We start from the raw sequence: 21,460 nt of genomic DNA on the forward strand, positions 1-21,460 counted from the left end.
CCCCAGGTTGCTGGGGATGAACATCACCTCGTGCCGCACCCCTCCGTGTCGATACACAGCCCTGAGCACCACCAGGACGTGCTGCAGCACCAGACTATTTATTACATGATTAAATCCAAATACAAAATTAGGGCTAAGGGAAGAAGAGAGTCCCACTGGGGAGGGCAGCAGAACAGGGCTCCCCGCAGCCCGGCAGGCCCTGAGTGAGCGTCCCCTCTCTCGCGGGTGCTGCGCTGTCAGCGTGTCCAGTGTCCTTCAGGCCCTGCTAGCTGGAGGTCGCCTGCTCTGCCTTTAGCACCTCCGTGCTGGGAGGCTGGGGGTCCCCGTGGGCTGGAGGTATCTCGTCCTGAGTCTTCACAGCTTGCGTCTTGGTCAGCGTGGTGTAGATGCCCAGGGCCTGCAGGGAATGAAAGAGACATCAGGGAGGAGAGACAACGCACACTTACGGGGACTGGGATGGTCTCTGGAGAAGGCCCTGTGGGGCAGCGAGAAGTGTCCCTGCTGTGGGGCTGTGGCAATTTGTGACAGGACACACACAGGGCTGGGACAGAGCAGGTCCCACAAGGTAGGCAGGGCCACAGCGGACTCTAAAGAGGCTCTGTTTGAGGCCCTGATGTTACGGGGGACAGCGGTGCCTTCAGGAGCTGACCCAAATCCCTGTTCGGCCCTGTTTCTTCCACCGCAAAAAGGCGATGAGAAAGTCACCACTCACCTCGTATTTTTGCCTGCTTATTTTGGCACAAAGAGAAGGGTCCTGTCTCCTACAGCTGCAAGCTGGCTCAGGCCAGTCCCACAGCCAGGGACTGCCACAACAGAGACCCTCCTGTTCCCACAGGATGCTGCAAAACAGCTTCCCCAGCCCACACCTTCTATTTCACACCCACCCACTGGGCCAAATTCCTCCTCGTCTCCACACCTTTCCTCTTCCAGCACCACCACCTTCCCCACAGGGGCTGCGAGCTTCACCTCCCTCAGCCTCTGACGAGGGGCAGGTCCCTCCTCCGACACTGACCTGTGCGACCATGTGGGTGATGTCGCCGGTGTTGGCTGGCAGCAGGACCGTGTTGGAGTCTTTGGCAAGCTTGGAGAAGGCGCTCACGTACTGCTCAGCCACAGAGAGGGAGGCAGCCGCGCTGCCATGCTGCGGAGAGACGGCCGAGGCTCATCAGGAAGGAGGCTGAGTCAGGCACCACCAAGAGCTCAGCCATGCCTGCACCCCCAGCCGGCCCCAGGTGTCAGCAAAACTCTTTGCTAAGATGCCAGGGGGCATCTGCGAGTAAGCCAGGTGCCACCCCAGCTTTGGGATCACCTCCCCATGCTGGCACCAAAGCTTTGGCTGCCCCAAGGAGCCCTCACTCACCTGCTGGGCCAGGGCAGCTGCCAGGAGCTGAATGGCCTCGGCCTTGGCCTTGGCCCTGACCAGCATGGCATTGGCTTCTCCTGCAACAAAGCAAGGAATGCACATCAGAACTGCGACAACATGCTTGCAAGAAGTGTTATCAAGAAAATGTGGTGCATGCAAAGCCTCCTTTTCCCTAACAACAGCACTATGATTGTCCTGCAACACCTCTCCTGCTGCCCCAGGCTGTGGGGAAGCAACATGAAGCTGCAGCACAGCCCAAGGGTCCCAGCAGGGAGGATGAGAGCAGCTGAGGCAGCCTGGCTCACAGCAGTGCAATCTGCTCCCAGGGAGCATCGCCCCTCAATTCAGGGGGGTGCAGGTCCCCTGGTGTTCAAGTCATGTTTTAGCCAAAGGTGCTACCAGCAGCTTTGTTGATTTGCTCAGCCTTCTCAGCTTCCGACGCCAGGATCTGGGCCTGCTTCTGCCCCTCAGCCACATTGATAGCAGATTCCCGCGTCCCCTCAGACTCCAGCACTGTCGCACGCTTCCGTCGCTCTGCCTCCACCTGCAAACACAGGTCAGATGCCTGCCTGCCACAGCCTCTCTGGGGGAATCCCACCCATGGGGCAGGTGCAGCAAAGACACACTTCTATGTCCCTGCTGGGCAAGCACAGCTTAGCAAAGGGTAAGAAGTCAGCTGCAAAACTCTGAGTGATCCCCAGTGAGGATTGGTTCTGCTTCCCAGATGCAGTTTGCTGCAGCAGTGAGCCCAAACCACAACACGCCACGCTGCCCTGATCCTGGGCATGCTGCTCACAATATGCCACACTGACACTCGGGGCACTCGGTGTAGCGCTGCTGGGCACCACCAGCTCACAGAAACTGCTTCCACGAATACCCACCAGCCCGCACAGCCCTCCTCAGTCTGGTCTACACCTAACAGGCCAGCCTGCTTCCCCATCTCCCCTAACATGCCTGCCCTGGGCTCTGGCACCCCCTTTTTCCTCAAGGGGAGACCTCCAGCTCTGAGTTTTGCTTCCTGCGGAGCCCAGCAGGCCCTGGGGATTTTAAAGAGAGCTGGCAGAGCTTGCGTGTACTAGGCAGGGGCCACCACTGCAGAAATAATGGGAATTATTTACTCAATGGCTCTGTGTTCACAGACAAAGTGCCAACAGGCTTCCCTCCCTGCAGGGTGGCCCAGAGTGCTGCCAGCTCTGAATGGAGAACAGCCTTGCTTCATGGAAGAGGAAACTTCCCTCTCATTCCAGATCGCCCACCCAGAGCCGAACCTGCATCTGCATAGACTCCTTCACGCGGGGGGGCACGTGGATGTCCTTAATCTCGTATCGCAGGCACCGGATGCCCCAGCAGTCTGAGGCTTGGTTGATTGCATCCACTATGTTGGCGTTGAGGGACTCACGCTCCTGGCAGGCACAAAAGAAACAGCAGAGAACAAAGGAGAGGTGCTTAGCGTGAGACAGAGGTCAGAAATGAAACGTACACCTCGTCTTGTGGCCAAAAGTCAGCCATAAAATCCCAGCTCCACAAGTGCAGGGCAGGGCAAGATGTTTTCCACATCTGAGGGGTCACCTTCTCCTAGAAAGGGCCGTGCCCCAAATTGAAATTGCTGATACAAGCATCTGGTCTACAGCTGGATACAGAGATGTCCCAGGGACGCAAACAGCTCCTGCTTCTGTCCAGTAAACGCAGCACGAGGGTTACAGCCCCCCTGAACCGGGTCTGCCAGGACACTCATCACTGGGCCTAAGCAAAGTGTAGCTGACTTGAGAGGAACACAATCACGCCAGCTGGGTTTGGACATTGGCCCAAAAGATCCAAAGCGAGACCCATCTCCGGGGATTCACAAACAGGTTGATTGAAACTGAAGCCAGACACCATCAAAGCAAAGGGCATGTTAGTGTTATCCCCCAGGGTTTTGAGATGCTGCTAGATGTTGGTGGCGCTGCTATCCACCTCCCCTGCTCACCCGGAATACTCTGTCGAGGGAGAGTTTGCCAAGTTCAGATCTCATGGTGGTCTGGGCCAGCTGCGTCACGGCATATTCAGGATCCTCCACCCCATAACTGGCCTGGAGAACAAAAGCAATAACAAGAGAGTCTGTGGTGTTGCTGAAAGGGATCCCAAAAGAGGCAAGGTGAGGAAAGGTTGTGCTAAGATGAAAAGCCTGCCACAGACACCCCTATCAACCTCCTCCTCCAAGAGAGCAGTCCCAGGGAACTCAGCCCACCCGCTTGTGGAGCACAGCAAGCCCGACAGAGGCTGAAGCATGTATCTCAGAGAGAAAAAGGCCCAGAGAAGCTGGCCACGGTGGCAGCTGTGTCAGGCTGCACACGCAGAGCCTGCAGCGCACAGCCACGGGTGCTGGAGGCTGCAAGCTGCCTTGCACCTTCAGGATCAAGCTGGGCCCCAGTACAGCAGGGACGGTACCTTGTAGGGATCCATGACCCGCAGATAGAGCACTCCATCAATCTGCAGGGTGACGTTATCTGCCGGGAAAAGAATGACACATCCTGTTTACTGAAACAGAAAAGGCACGGCAGCCCCCCCCTCCCCTGACAGGATTAGCAGAGCTGGGCACAGTCATTCCTCTCCTTCCTGTTGTCAAGCGTAGCATGGAGAGAGGGATCAGCTGAAATAGATCTCCCTGTGTAAAATGCCTTGTAAAAAGGATCCTTACATTCCCTATAAAGGGTCTCACTTTTAAATACACCAGAAACCTTACGTGTCAAGATCAAAACATTTCATGCTGTAGCTATTTCAACAGGTAAAAGATTTAGGAGGGGGAAAAAAGAAACTTAATACTAGAATTGTAACAGACAAGTCCACCAACTAGATCCAAATTTTTTGTGTGTTTTATGAAAAACATGGGAGATTTTTCCTGGTTCAACACATGAAAATTTCTGAAACATGAAAAATTGATTATTGCTTGCTGTATTCATCATGGCAAGAAGTGGAACAGCCCAGGGGGGCACATGGGACCTCCGGGGGTTCTGCTGGTGTATAGTGTCACCCATAGTGTCACGGGTATGGGCAAGTCTCAGTCTACAGACATTTCTTCTCAGAAAGAGCAGTCAGGCATTGGGACAGGTTGCTCAGGGAGGTGGTGGAGTCACCATCCCTGGGGGTGCTCAAGGAAAGTCTGGATGTGGTGTTCAGGGACAGGCTTTAGTGGGTGACATTGGTGGTAAGGTGATGGTTGGACCAGATGATCTTGGAGGGCTTTTCCAACCCTAATGGTTCTGTGATTCTAGGAGCCTGGGACATTTCTTCTCGTCCCCGCGCTGTCCCTTGTTTACCACAGATGCAGGGAAAGGGTAAGGGCAAGAGACAGAACCTTTTCCTTACCTAGGGTGACAGCTGACTGCTCTGGGACATTAATGACAATTTCTTTGAGACTCTGCACGTAACGAATCCGATCCAGCAAAGGGATGAGGAAATTCAAACCCTGCGAAAAAGGTGGGATCAAGCAGCTGAGCCCTGAAGCCAGGCAGAGGTTTTCCCACCCAGAGAGCTCAGACAACCCAGAGAGAGATGTGCAAGCAAAGCCCAAGTACGCGACATGCTGCAAATGCTTCAGGCAGAACAGCCGTGGTGAGTTTAGGTTTCTCACTGCTTTTAACACGCAATTTTAAAGGAAAATAGTCTACAGACACCTAAAAGGACCACAGTCTGCGAGAACAAGCATGGGTGCTCCAACCATCCCCTGAAACCTTGCGCAAAGCATGCGCCTCGCTGCAGCGACAGGAACCTGCCAGACCCAGAAGGGCAGAAAATCAGCTCCTTACGGGCTCGAGGATCCGGTGGAACTTGCCCATCCTCTCCACCACCCAAGCCTCCTGCTGTGGCACGAAGAGCACCCCGATGTTGACGGGCAGGCCGGAGTTCAGCCGCTGTGGTGCCGGGGCCAGCCACGCCGAACGCTTCAGCTGCTGGGCACGCTGCGGGACCGAAGGCGAGGGATGGAGCCCAGCGGCGGGCGGGCAGCCCCCCCCCCCCCCGCGCCCCCCCCCCTCCTCTTCCTCCCCCTACCCCCCCTCCAGGCTCGCAGCCAGCACCCCGAGGGCACGTGCAGTGTCCAAAGGGGACCGGGCCTGTGCACCACGGCTGCTCATGGGGCTCCCCCCGGCTCTGCGGCTCCCCCCCAGCCCCTTCCCTCACACCCCACTTTATTTGTAGGGGGCCACAAGCCCACCCCGGGACCCTCCCGGCCCCCCCAGCTCCGTTTCCCCGCGGTTCTCCCCCCCACACCGCCCCCGACCCCTCAGCAGTGCCCGGCCCCGCCGCACCCGCAGCAGCCCGGGCCCTGCCCGGCCCAGCATCGCTCTCCCCACGCCGCCGTCCCCGCTCCCGTCCCGCTGCCGTTCCCCGCCCACCGCCCCGGAACCTCCCCGGGCAGCACCGCCTCTTCCGGAGCCCTCACGCCGCCTCCCGGCCCGCCTCGGCTGCCCATTGCTTTGGTTCCCCTTCGTGTCCTCCCCGTCCTCGTTCCCCCAGGGAGCTGTGGGGCCAGGCTCGGTCTCCAAACGTTTATTAAATAAAACCCAACACAGAAGTACCGGTGCGGCGCTCCGGGAGGGGGGCGCTTCCCCCCCGCCCCCGTCTATCCCCACAACCCCAAATTCATCTCCCCACACACGCGGCGACTCGTGGGGCTCCCTTACTCCAGGCTGGCCCGGGTCTGGCCCCCTTCCTCCGCCGTTCCCCAGCCGCAGGGGTGAGGGGATTCACCAACACACACCCCACGATGTTTCAGCCACCACCGAGATGGTGTTCAGCGAGTCTCAGCCTCGCCCCCCCAGCTTTTAAGAGAGGCTCCCCCGCTGACAACTGGGTCACCGGCTCCCTCCCCATGGGGACACGGCTGCCCTCACGGTCCCCTTGCAGCCCCCTGCAGCTGGGGGTGCAGCCCCCACTGCTTGGGGCCTCATCCCGCACTTGTGGGGGAAGAGCAGGGCCTCTGATCCTCCGCCCCCCCATGACAATAAATACTAATAAATACAAACTTTCCACGCTTTCGGCTCGTGCCCCAGGGACGGGCACGAGCAGCCTCCCCCCTCGCCTCCAGCCATGCCTCCGAGCTCGGAGCAGCACCGGCAAAAGCCCTGGGCATGTCCCTGGGGTGCCGGAGCTGCCCCTGTCCCTCCTCGTGAAGCCCCCTTGGTGATGGCAGGGGGCACGGCCACAACCAGGGTGACACTTGGAGGTGGCAGCACTTGATCTCTCCTTTACTCATCTCTCCCCGAAGCAATGGGCTGGAAGCTCCCCGGCAGCCCCAGGACGAGGGAGAAGGTCAGGCCCATGGCGAGTAGCAGGGATTCCTTGGCATCTCCGTGAAAGATTTCAGTTCGTAAGGGATCCCTGAGTCGACCTCGATCGACTTGCGGGAGAAAAGCAGCCGGATGTCATCATGAAGGTAGATCTTCCCCGACTTGGAGCTGTGAAACCTAGGAGGAGACTAGTGACAGGACTAGAAGGAATGGCTTCGAGTTGCACCAGGGCAGGTTTAGATTGAAAATTAGAAGTTTCCTCTCAGAAAGAGTGGTCAGGCAGTGGTAGGGAGTTCCCAGGGAGGTGGTGGCATCACTGTCCCTGGGGTGTTTAACGAAGGTTGGACGTGGTGCTTAGGGAAAGGGTTTAGTGGGTGACAGTGGTAGCAGGGTGATGGTTGGACCAGATGATCTTAAAAGTCTTTTCCATCCTTACTGATTCTGTGATGCTGTGAAGGAGCCTCAGACTTGAAGGCAAGGGCAGCACAGCCTCATCAGGAGTTGGGGACACAACTCCTTCCTCTCCCGTGGCCCCTGGTCATAGTGGCCACGCTCTGGTTGCCTTCAGAGGGAGAGAGGTGGCTGTCATGGGGCAGGACAACAGCTCCCTGCAGCCCTTCCAGTGCAAATAGCAGCTGGTCCCTGCTCCTCCCCATGGCTATGGGGTCAGGCTGCCACCCCCCACACTAGAAGAGGGGTCTGCAGGTTTGATGGAAGCAGGGACATAGGGGAAGGGGGTCCGGGAGCCCAGGACAGGTCTCCATCCCACCCCGTATGCCCTACCTCAGGTGCATCAGGTAGCAGAGGACCCTGCGGGGTGGGCTGGTGCCCGGTGGCTCGCTGGGGGCCACGGTGGCCCCTTCCTCCTCTCCCACGGGTACCAGGAAGATGCGGTGGCGCAGGAAGGTCATGTGGTTGGCTGGCATGTCCTGGAAGTCGTACGTCACCAAGAACATCTTCACCACAGTCTTGTTGGGGTTAAATAAGGTCTGGGGGTAGAGGATGGGTGGGTGGGGGGTCAGACCGGGAAGGGCCCAGGAACAGATTCATAGGACAGGGCTGGGGTGTCTGGGAGCAACAAGAGAGGACACAAGGGACCAGAAGAGTTGTCCTTGCCCCACATCAGCCTGAGGCTTGGCTCTTGCCCAGTCCATGTCCCTCACGGAAAAGCCAGCACAGGTCATTCAGAGCTGGCCCACAGCTAAATCCTCTCCACCCACCTCCGTTCCCATGTTCCCATCCCATCCCCACTGCACATACACGCCCCACCAGCCTGATCCTTCCCCACATCTCCTGCCCCCTTGTCTTCCTGCCAGCACCCTGGGGGGGTCCCATGCTCCCTCCACTGTGCTTTCTTGGTGGCCATGCTACTCCTCTGCACAATTTCTGGCTGCTACCCCAGCTAAGCAGCACAATACCAGAGGAGCTGTGGCTGCCCCATCCCTGGCAGTGCCCAAGGCCAGGCTGGATGGGGCTTTGGGCAGCCTGGCCTGGTGGGAGGTGACCCTGCCCATGGCAGGGGGCTGGAATTAGATGGTCTTTAAAGTCACTTCCAACCCAAGCTATTCTAAGATTCTGTGATAATGGAGTATCTCCACCCCAGGGAGCAACAGGCGCCCAGCTACCACTCACCACTTGGATGGTTCCAGCTTTGGGGACACTGTAACCCTTCTTTCCCAAGGCCTCCAAGTCAATCACTCCCTGGGGCAAAATAAACAGCATGTGTGAGTGAAAGAGAGAGAAAGCCCACAGAGAGCCCAGCTGGGACGCAGCATGGGGCCAAGACCCCCCACTTTCTCTTTGCTTTGCAGGTTAAATGTTGCTCCTGGCATAGCTGGTGGTCTCCTCAGACGTGTGGCTGCTCGAGCCCAGCTCTCCAAAGAGCAGCCCCCGAGGGTGTGCAGTGTCTGGACACAACCCCCATGAGCCCAGCCCGTGTGCACGTACCAGGAAAGGTGAGGGCGCGCTGTGTTCGGAGATGTCGAAGTAGGTGACGTCCACAGGCAGGGTGGCATGCTGGGGGCAGTAGGAGCCGCTGGCACCAATCTCTGCTGTGAACCCCTCGATGCGTCCTGACGGTGCAAAGCGCCCCTTCAGGATGGACTCCTGAAAGAGGAGGGAAGCGTTAGGGAGTGGAGACTGCCCGTAAGTTTTTGAGACAGATCCCATCCTGCCATAGGTGGCCTGAAACCAGCCTTCTGTCATGGAGAAGAACCTGCTGGTTGAGCTCTCCTGGTGGTGAGCAGCTGCCACGTCACATAGCCAACGTGCACTAGGCCCTTGGGGACAGGCAACCCTGCCCCACGCCAACTGGCATAGAAAGCAGCCGGCTCCTGTTGGGCTCAGCTTCTCCTGACCCGACGCCAGCCCAGCCCAAGCCCTCCAGACCCACCTCCCTCCCAGCAGGCCATCACCATGCGGGTGCTGTTACCTCAAAGTTGCCCAGCAGAGCGTGGCTGACGGTGGTGGTGGCCCAGGGTGCAGCAGAGGAGCGGGTTCCCCTCCGGAGGCTGCTCCGGAGATGTCGCCTTGGGAGAGAAGAGCAAGAATGAGTGTGGGACCAAAGAGCACATCTCCCTGGGGGTGCAGATCCCTTTCCCCTGATGGAGATAGGGACATGTCCCTCCCACCACCCCTTTCCCTGGTAGAAGTTGAACCATTTTCCTAACCCCAGGAGCAGCCTCCCTCCACCCCACTGCCCGGAGTCTTGCAGAGGGGAGATGCCCTGGAATCCAACCTGACCCATCCACCCCACAGCAGGCTGTAGGGTGCTGGGATCGCTGCGCACCCTGGACCTGCTGCGAGGCAGCAGCTGCTGGGACACTCACGATTTGAGGCGCAGCCCGCTCTTCAGCCTCCTCCCGACTGCAGTGCAATCTGCAGAGCTCTGGAAGGGACATGAAACCAAGGAACGTGTTAGGGCACCAAACTGGGACTGTGCACCACCTCTTGCCCTGTCCCATATCCCTGTTGGGATGGCATGAGGGGCAGCGTGAGGCATGGAGAAGATGCAGAGCTGCCCAAACCCAGACCTGGCTGCCAGGGCAGGTCTTTACCCTCCTAAAGTGTCTCTGCAGAGGAAAGTGGTGAAAAAACCCACGACAAGAGTGCATCACGCAGCCTCCCACCCCGTAAACCACATCTAAGGAAGGGTAACACATACGACAGAGCTCCCTGGCCAGTCTGGGCAAAGTCCTATCCCCAGGCGATTCATGCAAAGTCTGGGCAAAGGATCGGGCTGCCCACAGCCAGGATCCTACAGCTGTAGGGTGGGGGATTAAAACCAGGGCCTCACTGCTGCTTCCTTTTAAAAGTGCCCCCTTTTCAGGGGTTTTCCTTTCTGGAAGCCACACAAAGGGCAGCACAACACAAAGGGATGATGGAGCTAGCTGGCATGACCGGGCTGGAAAACCGAGGGAAGCTGCTGGAGGACCTCACTCTGCAAGGGCAGTGCTGGGGGCAGCCAGGCTGGGGGACAGTCACCAAAAAGGGCACGTGGGCAGGAATGGAGCTATGTCCCACGCACTGGGCATCCCGCTCTGAGCAGCAACAAGCCAGGGTGCCTCTGCTTTTGTAGGGCTGGTGGCAGGCTACAGACATGTCCCAGGGCTGGCCACTATCCACTGTGCCATGGCACTGGGACAGGACACAGTGCCATGCCACTGTGGGCCATGTGCCCAAGAGGGACAGCTCTGGGTATCTCCAGGCTATTCCCTGCCTCCTCCCACCTCTCAGTGATGCTCACCTTGGCTGTAGGGAGCAGGTGGTTCCAGAAAGGGGCCCCCTTGGCGTCGGTGCTGCGGCAGGCTGTGGGCACCGGGTGGCACGGCAGGGCTCTCTTCTTCCTCACCGGTGAGGACAGGCTCTCGTCCTCAGAGCAGGAGTCGGCCACAACCTCACCAGCAGGCAGGAGCTTCCTTTTGGCTGGGCATCTGCTGCCACTGACCCGGCTACTCCCACAAGGTGTCTTCTCCAGGGAGCTCAGGCTGCCAGGCTCAGGGCTGAGCACCGTCTGCTGAGCCGGGGGCTCCTTGCACCCGTTGGCCGCCACTGGCCATTCCTCTCCTCCGCTAGCCCTGCTGCTCTGAGCAGGGCTGCTCCCTGGCTTTTCTCTCCTCCCACCAGAGTCCAGCTGGGACGTTTGTGCAATATTGTGCAAATCAAGGTCAAGTAGGTTGTGGCCACTCGCCCGCTCCCCGTTCTCTCCGCAGTCTGCGGGCTGATCCCCAGGCGGGACGGGACAACCGTCTCTTGTGTGCAAAGTACTGCAAGTGATGTGCTGAGGCCTGGAGGAGGAGGAGGCATCCTGCGGCTTGTCCTCTCTGCTGGCCTTGGGGCTGTGGCTGGGGCTGCCCTCGCACCGGTGCTCCACCACCCGCAGCCCGCTATGGGAGAAGTGCTGGGCAGAGCCGCACAGGGAGAGCTCCTCCACCAGCAGACCATCCTCGAAGGTATCGTCATCCTCCAGGGCAGCCTGCCCGGGGCCCCTGTCACACTTGCCGTCCACCCCCCCGCCACCCCAGTGAGTTCGTTTGGGATCCCGTGCCCCCTCCGGAGTTCGCTGCTCAGGGTAACCCCTCTTGACAGCCGGCCGGCTGCTTGCCCGCTGCTCCGTGCTCTCGGAGGAGCTGGAGAGATGGGAGAAGATGGAGACCTGGTAAACCTTCTGGCGCTTGATCTCTGTCTCGTTGTAGCCCATGAGGATGCCGTGGTGGGTGCAGCGCTGCGAGGAAGGCTCCAAGGCCGCCTCTCTGCTGGGTCGGGGCAGGCCGGAGTCCGCGCTGGGCTCTGGGGGCAGGGACGTCTCCGCGTGGATGTGCCGCATGGAGCCTCACTTGGCTGGGCCCCACGAGGAGCTGGAACCAGGACAGCCCATGCAGCAGCAGGAGGGGGACAGTAAAGTGCCACAGGTGATGGTGGGAGGGCAGAGGCAGGAGCTGGACCCTCTCCCTCAGGATGTCCGAGTAAGCCCCCAGTTATGGGATGCGCTGCAGCACAGCATCTGGAAAGAGAGAGGAGAGAGGTCAGCCGGGATCAGGGTCCTCGTCCTGCCTTCTGGACCTGTGGGAGGTGGGCAGCCCTGCTCGGACCTCCCTCCCTGGGGACGGGAAGAGGAACCAGCCCCATGTGGCTTCTGCAGGGAACCCCACGGCATCACCCACCTGCAGGATCAGCACTTCCCTCCTGGCCTGGGCACAGAGAGGAGTCTCCAGCTGGGCTGGAGGCTACAGGGACAAGTCTGTACAAGTGAGGAGAAGGGGGCCTGCCCACTGCCGGGGACCTGATGTGCTCATGCTGCTCTGGAGCACAGGAGTCAGGCAGGTCAGACCAGTCCCAGGGGCTCTGGACTGTAATCACCCCTCCGGGCAACAGAACCAGATCTCTGAGTGCATGCCAAAGAAACCAGCCCCAGCCGCATGCGCTAAAGGAGGCAGGGTTGGCTTCGAGGCTGCCAGCCCCACAGTGGGGACAAGAACACATCTGTGCAACCTGGGGGAACCTGAATTATTGTCACAGTTAGCTCTGCCAGCTTGGACCAGAGTCCTGAAACAGCTGGGTTGCACCAGGGGCTGCAGAGCCCACCACGGGTGCCTGCACCATCCCCCCACCCTGTACCATCCATACCACCCATTGCTGCCTGCCTTGAGGACTCAGCCTCCTTCATGCCCACAAGGCCTCTATTTCCATTTTCAGCCCAGTTTCAGGGTTTTGAGAATTCCAGCTGCGAGCTCTCTGGCACAGTAAACCCTAAAATATCTGCAAGAGGTGAGGAGATGGGATGTCTACTGAAAATTCACTGGCCCACCGAGGAGCTTCAGAGCCTGACAGCCATTTGCCTGTCCCAGCAGCTCTCTCTGCTCCTGTGGAACAAAGGCTCAGGGGCAGCCATGCAACTGGGAAAGCAGTTCTCCAAGCAGGTCAAGGCCATCTGGAGACTGAGGCCACCAGCGGTATTTTGATCCCCGCTGTGATGGGGATAAGAAGGTGCCAGGTCAGGGTAGTTGAGGCCAGGGACTTCAAGAGAAGCAACAAAAGGTGTCACCATGCAGCAGTACATGCTGGAGGCCAACCAGCTGAGGAGCAGCTTTGCTGAAAAGGCCCTGAGAATCCTGGTGGGCACCAATCTGACCACAAGGCAGTAGTGGGGCCTTGCCACAAAGAGGCTAATGCTATCCTGGGCTGCATTCTGAGGAACAGTGCCAGCAGGTCAATGGAGGTGATCCTTCCCCGCTGCTCAGCACTAGTCAGGCCACACCTGAGAGGGTTCAGCAAAGGGTCACTAAGACAATTAAGGGGGTGGAGCATCTCTCCTATGAAAAAGGCTGAGTGCTGGGACTGTTCATCCTGGAGGGGAGAAGGCTAAGCCACCTGAACATGGTCCTGGGCACCCTGCTCCAGGTGTCCCTGCTTGGGCAGGGGTTGGACCAGATGGACCCAGAGGTCCCTTCCCACCTCATCCTCTGTCTGAGGCTGCATAACCCCCATGCTGCAGCCTGTCCTGGCTGCCCCCACACTCACCCCTCTGCAGCAGAACCCCACCGTGCTCCGGATCAACCTCCCCGTCCCGCTGTGGGCTGTCGTTGGCACAGCTCGCAGAAGACACCTGCCAGCCAGGCACCCCCCAGAAGCGGCGTGGCTGCCGTGGAATGGCTCCCACCATCACGGTGTGCCTCCGAACCTCTGTGCTGTCCTCTCCAGCTCTTTAGGCTCCACGGCAGCTCTGAGGGCAAAGAAAGAGGGAGATGCAGGGCTGGTGAGATTCAGAGGCTCACCAAGAGCAGGGCAGGAGGCTGGAATCACAGAATGGTTTGGGTTGGAAGGGACCTTAGAGATCACCCCATTCCAAACCCCCTGCCATGGGCAGGGACACCTCCCACTAGATCAGGCTGCCCAAAGCCTGGTGCTGACTGCCCACGGGGTCACACAGGCAGAGAAGACAGTACTGAAGTTCAGCCTCTCCCAAATCCAAAGGTCACATGAATCTATAGGCCACCTCAGGCAGTATTTTCACTTTGCTTTCCATTTAAGCCACAAATACTTTAAGCTAAGCTGTAAACTCTCATATTTTGCTTGTCCTTTACACCCCTTTACCTTGCCTTTCTGCATGAAAACCTGTGTGTAGGAACAGATCCCTATTTCTTTTTGGTGATCATTCCACGGCCTGCCTTCCAAGACACTGCAGATCACCAGCAGCCTCTGGGCCTGCAGCTAGCCGCGGGGCTCACGCTCACCCACGCCATCCACCCACAGCACAGGACACTTTCTGACTCTACAGACAAGGAAAAGGGCTTGCAATTGCTTTCCTCCAGTAAGAGATTCATGGCAGGGATGGCAGAAACCAGGAGCCTCACTACCCTGAGCACGATGCCCTCCCATCAGCCTCCCCCAGTGCAAAGACATCAATCCTTCCACGTGCACAGCACTCACCTGCTCAGAGGCACCCTTGATGTATGAAGTAGATTTGCAGCTGCAACACAGCTCCGTCGTGGTCACAATCCACCAGCACCGCAGCTCTGATGCCTGGAAGAGGGCAAAGAGGAGAATTAACCCAGGCAGCAGCTCGTGTTGCAACACCTTCATAGCAGGCAGGAGCCTTTGGGCACCTCCATCCTCAGTCCTTTTGTCATGGGGCTGCTCAGGAGCTTTGCAGTCCTAGGAAGCTTTGGGTGAAGGAGAAAATGCTGCCCACTGCTGGGGACCATGCACCTCCCTCTCCATGAAGCCTCAGCCATGGAGCTTCCCTCCAGGCAGCCACTGTCTGTGTCCCTCTGGGCAACCTGACCACGAGCAGTGCTCTGAAAGCTGGAAACAGCAGGGCCAGGCACACGAACAAAATCCCTGCAGGGATGCTCAGAGGCACCGAACTCCCCATTGCACCTCTTTTTGTCACCTTGGTCCAGCAAATTCTGCATTGGTACAATGAACATGTGGCCTTGACTGCCATAGAAAACAGGCTGTTTCCTCGTTATATTTCCAGTAAGATTTGCAAGTCCCAATCTCCGAGAGCAGACCAGCCCCAAAGCCACCTCCAGCAGAGCCAGGGGAAGGGCACCACCAACAGAACAGAGCCAGAACAGAGATGCAACCCGCCAGCTCCCACAGAGCACTCGCAGCAGGGCAAGTCAACACTGCAGCACAACAACCCCCTTGGTCCAAAGTCTTCACAAAAGCTCCTTGTAAAGCTCAGCTCCTCCTGGCACCCTGCAGGAAGGCTGGTAGAGGAGCAGGTGGGTGCTCACAACCATGGCAGGACACCACGGTGTTGTCACACCATGCTCTGCGCACCTAGGGCAGGGAGAGCCCTCACCACAGGTAGCTGCTTCCCTCCTCCATCCAGGACAGGTCTGCCCTAAAAGCATCTCCAAGTACACCCTGGGACCTCCTCACATGCTGGGACAGGCTGCAGCAGGAGCACAGCACTGCTCCTCTCCTGAACACATTGGGAGGGACGGGCCCCTTACAGCACCCAGCAGGAGCCTACAGAGCAACATGGGGACCCCAAACTACTGCACCTACAGCAGGAACAGGGAGACATCACCCGGACTTCTCTCCCTTCTTCCCCCAGAGCCAGGCATCTCTGGAGCCCTGCTTCTGGCAGCCTGGATGGGACAGGAGCAGGTCTGGGTCCTCCCCAGCCCTGCAGAGCTGTAGAGGTACCACCCGGGGCTCCCTGTGCCCACATCAAAGGTTTGGTCCCTCCTAAGCCCAAGCAGCTGTGATTTTGCTGGTGTTTTCCCAAGGCCAGCAAGACAAGGGGACACATGGCTGGGTCTGAGCATTGCTGCCTGGGGCAGAGCACCAAGACCATGGGCTGGCACGGATGAGACATCTTCTTGCACCATTTGGACAACAAAAACAATGCCAAGTTAGTGTTTATACTGCCTTCTTCTCCCTCTCCTGGGAAGAGCTAAGGAAACCCTTGCAGCCTCCCTGGGTTCAGGCAGGAGAGGGACTGGCATTACAGGAGGGCAGAGAATCACCCACGGTACGTGCAGAGCATGAGGCAAGAGAAGAAGCAACAGAAACTGCTGGAAAGTGACTGCCTCAAGGCTAAGTCAGGGCTCTGCCAGTCTTATCTGAACCCAGAAAAAGGAAGAAAATGTAACCACTGGACATGTAAAGCCACAGGGTCCTTGGCACAGGCTGAGAGCGGAGCCTGAGAAGCACCGGCAGGCAGAAAGTTCCCATCACACGCCCGAAGGACGGCAGCACCAGCAGCAATGCTGCCGTCAGAGGATTCTCTGTGGCCTGCAAGATCATGTACGTGGCTGTCAGCAGGGATACGGATAGGCGAGGCTGGGGACCACTTCCAGCACCATCCCTGGGCGAGGCAGCAGTCCTGGAGAGAAGGCAGTTAGAGAGGTGCTGCTGGAGCAAACGGTGCCTAAGGGGAAAGGTGAATGGGGTGGAGGTGGCCCTGGCGCTCCCCCAGGCTCCAGGCTGGGGAGGAAGGAGCTCACGGTTGGTGGAAAGGAGTGAGAGGGGAGGAGAGAGGGTGCAGAGGGAGGGAGCATCCCTGCCCCGCTGAAAGGGCGAGCCCTGCTTTCGGGGGCTCTGAAGGAGGCCCACTGCTCTGCCAGATTTGCACAGCTGCAGAGCCTCGCTTGGTGCTGGCCCCTGTGCAGATATCAGGGAGGAAGCCCCAGCCCAGACGGGAAGAGGCAGTGCCCACATCAGGAGCGCGAGCTCCTGGAAACCACCAGGGACAGCACCAGGGACAGACCCCACGCCTCCCTCTGCCCAATGGCACCGTCCCTGCCTCCGTCCCAGCCTGCAGGAGGTAACACCCTCCAAGCACATCACTGCAGGGTGACAACACCCCTTGGGACTTAGCTCCCAAGTGCCCAGATGCTCCCCGTCCCCACCACGGGCTGGGGTCTGCCGCACGGTGCCTTCCCCATCCCCATCCCCATAGGCAGGTGCCATGGGAAGCTACGTGGGGTCTGAGCCCTCCCGTTTGCTGTGCCAGGATAACACAATGAGAGCTCCCCCGGGAGCTCAGGAAGCCCGCAGGCTTTACCCCTGCACCACCTGACACCCCGCACCCGGATCTCTTCCAACACCTTGCCTCAGCATCTCGCGTGCCGGCAGCGATGCTGACAATAGCCTGCGGCTGGGAAGGGGGCTGGCAGGGTCTGCAGGCAGATCCTACAGGCGACGGCCACCTGTGTGTGGCTTTCCCCCATGCCCAAGCCCCCCCCTCCAGCAGCCTCCCCTCCATGCACGGCTACCCCTCTCCCCCAGGAAAGCAAAGTCAGAGAATGAAAAGCAGCTCAACACCCGGCAGGACAATTGGGCTGCTCTCCAAAGCCAGCAGCACCCCCTGCCCACCCAGCCCAGCAGGCTCAAACCTCCGCGATGCAGCCTACGGTGTCAAACCGGGAGCCCACGAAACCCGCAGCACGCAGAGCGGGGAAATCCCACGCAGCAGCAGCCGCTCGGCTCACAGGGAGGACAGCCCAGGTTGAGGACAGACCTTTGTCTCTGCCTGCCTGTCTCGCACGCTCACTGCTGCTGGAGGAGGAAAAGGGGGGCGGTGGGGGACAGCGAGCAAAGATAACACCCCTAGGAGGGATGTCACAGCCACGTTAATCACTTGGAATTCCAGCCAGCGCAGACCCGGGCGCTGCAAATATGGGCAGCAAATGGAGATGCTCAAAGCTCTGAAATAATTGGATCCTTTCACAAGAGCCGAGCCCAGAATCCAGCACAGGAATTCAGTCCCCGCTGGAAGTCGAGAGATCAAATGCGCGGAGAGGCAGGCGCAGCACACGCAATCCTCAGCCGCCGCCGCCGGATCCGCAGCCCCCCGCGCCGCTCTCCTCTCAGGTGTCTGCCCAGCAGGAGCGATGGCACCACAGGAGGACCGCGACGGCGAGCCCTGCACAGAGCCCGGCTGGGGACCGTCCCCTCCCCATCCAACTTACTCCACTTGTGGCAAGGTGCAGAAGCGCTGCCAACGAGACAGGAGATTTATCGGAGGAAAGCGGCGGCCTCGAAGCCGTGCTCGGCCAGAGGGGCAGCCCATGGGAAGGAGACCCCCGGAGCTGCCCGGCAGCCCCCGCGGGGCGATGCGCAGCCCAGCAGGCTTGGCAGCCCGCGTCACGTCCCTGGCGAGACGCGCTCACGGCACATGCAGGCTCCTGCTCAGCGCCTCAACGGCGATGAAAAGGCACGGAGGCTTCTGCCAGAAAACAAAGAGGCAGCGGCAGAGCTGGGGGTGGGGAAAACTCTCCGCTGCCCAAGAGGATCCCTGCGGAGGCAGCAGGATGCTGACGGGCTGCACCGCAGCTACTCACCCCCGCGAGCCCAGCGTGGCACCCGCGAGCCCGACGGAGGGAGGACGGAGGGTGGGCCGGCCGCGGTCCCCTCCCCGAGGACGTGTGGGGTGGGAAGTGCTGCAGGACGCAAGCCAGGCCCAGGACAACAGCTGGCCACAAGGGGAAAATTCCTCCGGGCTGGCTTCACTTCATCAAACGCCCGTGTCTTTCCACCTCGGGGTAACCACCGTGCGCTGCCGCTCCCGAGGGGAAAGTGCAGCCAGAACCACGCGTGCAAGTTTTATGGCCAAGAGAATTTGTGGAGCTCAGCACCGTGCATGCTCCGGAGCTGACCTTACGATGGCACGGCAGTGGTTACCCCGGGGTGACAAAAGAAGTGCCACCCCACACAGGGACACGAGGGTGGGCTCCCTCCGTGTCCCCTGCTGGTCCCATGGGTGGCAGCCCAGGGAGCGGGGACTGCGGCCATTGTGTGACCCCCCAGACTGGTGGCTCCATCCCAGACCCAGTGACAACTGGAACCCACGGGAAATTTCCCACTGCTTGTGCTTACAAAGCTCACAGGATGGCTGCAGGAAGCCACATGGGTCCTGGCAGAGGGCAGGGAGCATGTCTGCTCAGCACGGTGGCCGTGCCTGGGGCACTACGTGCTACCACGTGTTCAGCAGGACACTTGTCCAAGGGAGGCATCCACCAGGTCCAAGCAGGACTAGGTCGTCACCACGCTAAGTGAAGCACAAACATTAGGATTAACAGTCCTCTCGGCCTGACTATCTGATGTGCCAAGAGGAGGAATAACACCCTGGGGTTGGTTATTCTTGCATCAGAATCCCTGGGGAACTCTATCCTGACCTGTTTAACTTGACCCTAAAGGAAAGGCAAATCACTTACTGTTAACTCCCATCCTGTCTGCTCCCTGTCGTGGGGAAATATGACCTGAGCGGGCTCCTCGGTGCTGCATGAGCCCCTGGCAGGGTGCTCTGCGGCTGGGGGCTGAGGCTTTGCAAGCAGAGGGAAGTCAGCATGGCAATCAGTGGGTGATGGGAACCTCTTTGCTCACACCTCAGCTTCCCCCTCTTTTCTCCCTCAGCCAACACCGCCCCCAGCCACAGCCATCCACCTTCCTCCTCACCATGCCCTAAGTCCCTGCAGCCTCCCACACTGCCTGATCCCACATCCTCTGCCCAGCAGCCTGGCTCTGCATCCCCTGCTGCATGGTGATTTTCACTCTCACCCCCCATCCCTGTTCTCCACAGCCATCAGACCCTGTTTAGGTGCACCCCCTGCGTGTCGCTCGTATCCTCAGCTCCTTACGTGAGCCATGTTCCCTCCTGATCTCTGCAGCCAGCCTACACCAATCTCCCCCCGTCCCCGACTGCCGCCCACCTACAGCCCCGCCATCCTGAGCCTCCTCGCACACACACCCCACCAGACCCAGTGACGAGCCCCCCGTTGGCAGAGCCATAGCAGTGTCACCTTCCCCTACCTGCCCTGCCGCTCACCACGTCGCAGAAAGTCACGGAGATGCTGCATTACCCGGAGCAACTCTGGGCACAGGTGTCAAAGCTACAAATTGGAAGATGGAGCAGGTGAAGCGCCTGCGGTGAGGAGGGCAGCAAGGATTGTGCACGCAGCACTGACCCCGTGGGAAGAGTCCTGCTCGCCACAACCCCTCTTGCGATACACTTCCTTTTACTGTAAGAGCCCTCCAAGGGAGGCGCTTGGGCACCGGCACCCGGCTCGGCGTCACGAAGCTGCAGCCTGCAGATAAGGCGGCAGCTGCAGGGACATCCAGCATCTCTTCCACTCCCCGTGCCAGACGTCTACGTGGCACAGGAGGAGGAGATAACACCTGCACTCCAACCCAACTCGTCCCTTTCCAGCTGCGATTTAGGAAGTCTCGAGGCTGTGAAGGCCAGAGCAGTGACACAAGCTGGGCAGGAATTCAGGGTGAGGCTTTGAAGGTGTTTGACTGTAAAGAACTGGATGTGTCCAGGAGGGCTGCTGCGAGGAAGGGGCATTTCCACCAGGAATTCAACGTCCCGTGTCTTGTCAGGGAAGGGAAAAATCTCTCCTTCCAGTGAGGACTGAAGATAAGAGAGAAACTCTCTGCTGGCATTAGGTAAAGGGTGCCACAGCTGTCATCTGAACACTCCCACTGTTGCCCAAGCAAACAGACGAGCACACAAGCCTCTCTGAAGCACAACAAGATGCCTGCTTCCAGGCATACTCAAGCCAGCAGGGCAGCACCAGCTCCTGCTTCACCCCATGGAATGCCCAAACCCCCTGGTCCACAGCCCCAAACCTTCAGTGCATCCCACAGCTACACACAGTGGGGATGGCCTCGGGATGGAGGTGTTGGATGGAGATGGCGCATCGAGGACACCAAGGCCCATGTTTTGGTGGCAGAGGACCTGCCCAGGGGCTAGCACCAGCACACTGGCAGGTGCAGCCTGCACAGACTGCGCAGCACTGGGGCGCCTGCATATTAGGAGCCTGCATCTTCACAGGGCAACAGCAAACAGGGATGGGTTCATGACACAGCCACGTCAGAGAAGCCTCCTGCACAAGACACGAGTTCCCACATCTGTCCCTACAACACGAAGATCCCCCTGAGCAAGCTCGGCTTGCTGCTGCTGAATTCTGTGGCTTGCTGCGCTGCTACAGCTCATAGATCTGAGAGAGCAGCTTAACCATTACCAGCAGGTCCAAAACACCAACCCTGGTGGCAGCAGTGTCACAGGGGACACAGACATCCCTCCAAACCTGATGTTCATTGGAGTCCACGAAGGAACTGAGAGCTCTCCACTGACCACCAGACACCAGCGAGTCCCCGGCCATGCGGTGACTTACCCACGCAGCTGGGAAGAGATTTCAGGGTCCTGTTGGCTCAGATCAGTGGACCCCGCTGCTCCTGATGCACGAGTGTTGTAACAGGGACATCCAAGTAATGCAACAGGGCCCAGAGTGGGGTTGAGCAACAGGCAGACGGCATGGAGAGGCAGCCAGGGGAAGGGAGCATGCAGCGCTCACACCGAGTCGCAGCCCAGCAGCAATGAGCCCAAGGGAAAGGCTGAGATGAGCAACTTGAGAAGGGAGCTGGGGACAAACGTGGGCTCATGGGAATGTCCTAGACCTTGAAAACCCACATGAAAGTGTCTGGGGAGCCTGAATGCCAGGGGCATCCTCTGCCAGATGAGGAGGCACATGTAGCTGTCACTGCAGGTCAGCTCTGCCCAGGCTACACGCAGCCCCCTTTGCTCTGTTACTCTTGCAGACAGGACAGGGAAAACACTAAAAACCCTTTTGGCACTTGCACGCGGGACTTAGGCTTCTGGAGCATCAGACACCAGGGTCAAAGCTAGGAGACTCAATAAATCGCGGAGCAAAGCTGTTTCTGAAGACAAGGCTGATGAAGCTGCCAGCAGCCAGCCTTGCAGAAGGACAGGATCAGGAAAAGAGCAGCCATGAGAATAAAAGGCTGGCAAAGAAACAGAAAATACTGGGAGCAAGTAATTCTTTCCAGACAGTCCTTTGGGCTCATCTCA

At 59.0% G+C, this 21,460-nt stretch overlaps 2 protein-coding genes across 11 annotated transcripts in view; both read right to left on the reverse strand.

Annotated features, from left to right (window-relative positions):
- Nucleotides 1-78: 78 nt before the first annotated feature.
- On the reverse strand, nt 79-5,728 carry STOML2 (stomatin like 2). Its single transcript, XM_035310250.1, has 10 exons — nt 5,650-5,728; nt 5,149-5,301; nt 4,709-4,808; nt 3,791-3,849; nt 3,330-3,431; nt 2,632-2,766; nt 1,763-1,907; nt 1,361-1,440; nt 1,013-1,141; nt 79-397 (listed from the first exon to the last, which is right to left on the reverse strand). Exons 1-10 carry the CDS (start codon nt 5,680-5,682, stop codon nt 266-268), a joined length of 1,068 nt encoding a protein of 355 aa, XP_035166141.1. The 5' UTR covers nt 5,683-5,728; the 3' UTR covers nt 79-265.
- Nucleotides 5,729-6,567: 839 nt separating this feature from the next.
- Nucleotides 6,568-21,460, reverse strand: part of FAM214B (family with sequence similarity 214 member B) — a 33,917-nt gene continuing 19,024 nt past the window's right edge. For 6 of the 10 annotated variants that reach the window (XM_035310242.1, XM_035310239.1, XM_035310243.1 and 3 more), the window contains 9 exons: nt 14,059-14,151; nt 13,150-13,351; nt 10,376-11,632; nt 9,459-9,517; nt 9,062-9,158; nt 8,578-8,736; nt 8,263-8,331; nt 7,414-7,619; nt 6,568-6,807 (listed from right to left, as the gene is read on the reverse strand). In XM_035310242.1, the coding sequence (XP_035166133.1) occupies nt 6,654-6,807; nt 7,414-7,619; nt 8,263-8,331; nt 8,578-8,736; nt 9,062-9,158; nt 9,459-9,517; nt 10,376-11,455 (1,824 nt within the window). In that variant the 5' untranslated portion in view covers nt 11,456-11,632; nt 13,150-13,351; nt 14,059-14,151 and the 3' untranslated portion in view covers nt 6,568-6,653. Of the gene's footprint in view, nt 6,808-7,413; nt 7,620-8,262; nt 8,332-8,577; nt 8,737-9,061; nt 9,159-9,458; nt 9,518-10,375; nt 11,633-11,792; nt 11,931-13,149; nt 13,352-14,058; nt 14,152-17,558; nt 18,380-19,398; nt 19,535-21,460 lie in introns of those variants that run through there. The other 4 variants (XM_035310249.1, XM_035310248.1, XM_035310246.1 and 1 more) reach the window with 4 other exon arrangements.

This window comes from Oxyura jamaicensis, chromosome Z (assembly GCF_011077185.1).
Source record: "Oxyura jamaicensis isolate SHBP4307 breed ruddy duck chromosome Z, BPBGC_Ojam_1.0, whole genome shotgun sequence".
In the NCBI taxonomy this organism is placed as follows: domain Eukaryota; kingdom Metazoa; phylum Chordata; class Aves; order Anseriformes; family Anatidae; genus Oxyura; species Oxyura jamaicensis.

Coding starts and splice junctions, on each gene's coding strand:
- STOML2 (XM_035310250.1), bottom strand. CDS start 5,682: ATGCTGGGCCGGGCAGGGCCCGGGCTGCTGCGG. Junction 4,809..5,148: donor TCCACCGGATCCTCGAGCCC/GTAAGGAGCTGA, acceptor CCTTTTTCGCAG/GGTTTGAATTTCCTCATCCC. Junction 1,908..2,631: donor AGGAGTCTATGCAGATGCAG/GTTCGGCTCTGG, acceptor CTGTGTTTGCAG/GTGGAGGCAGAGCGACGGAA.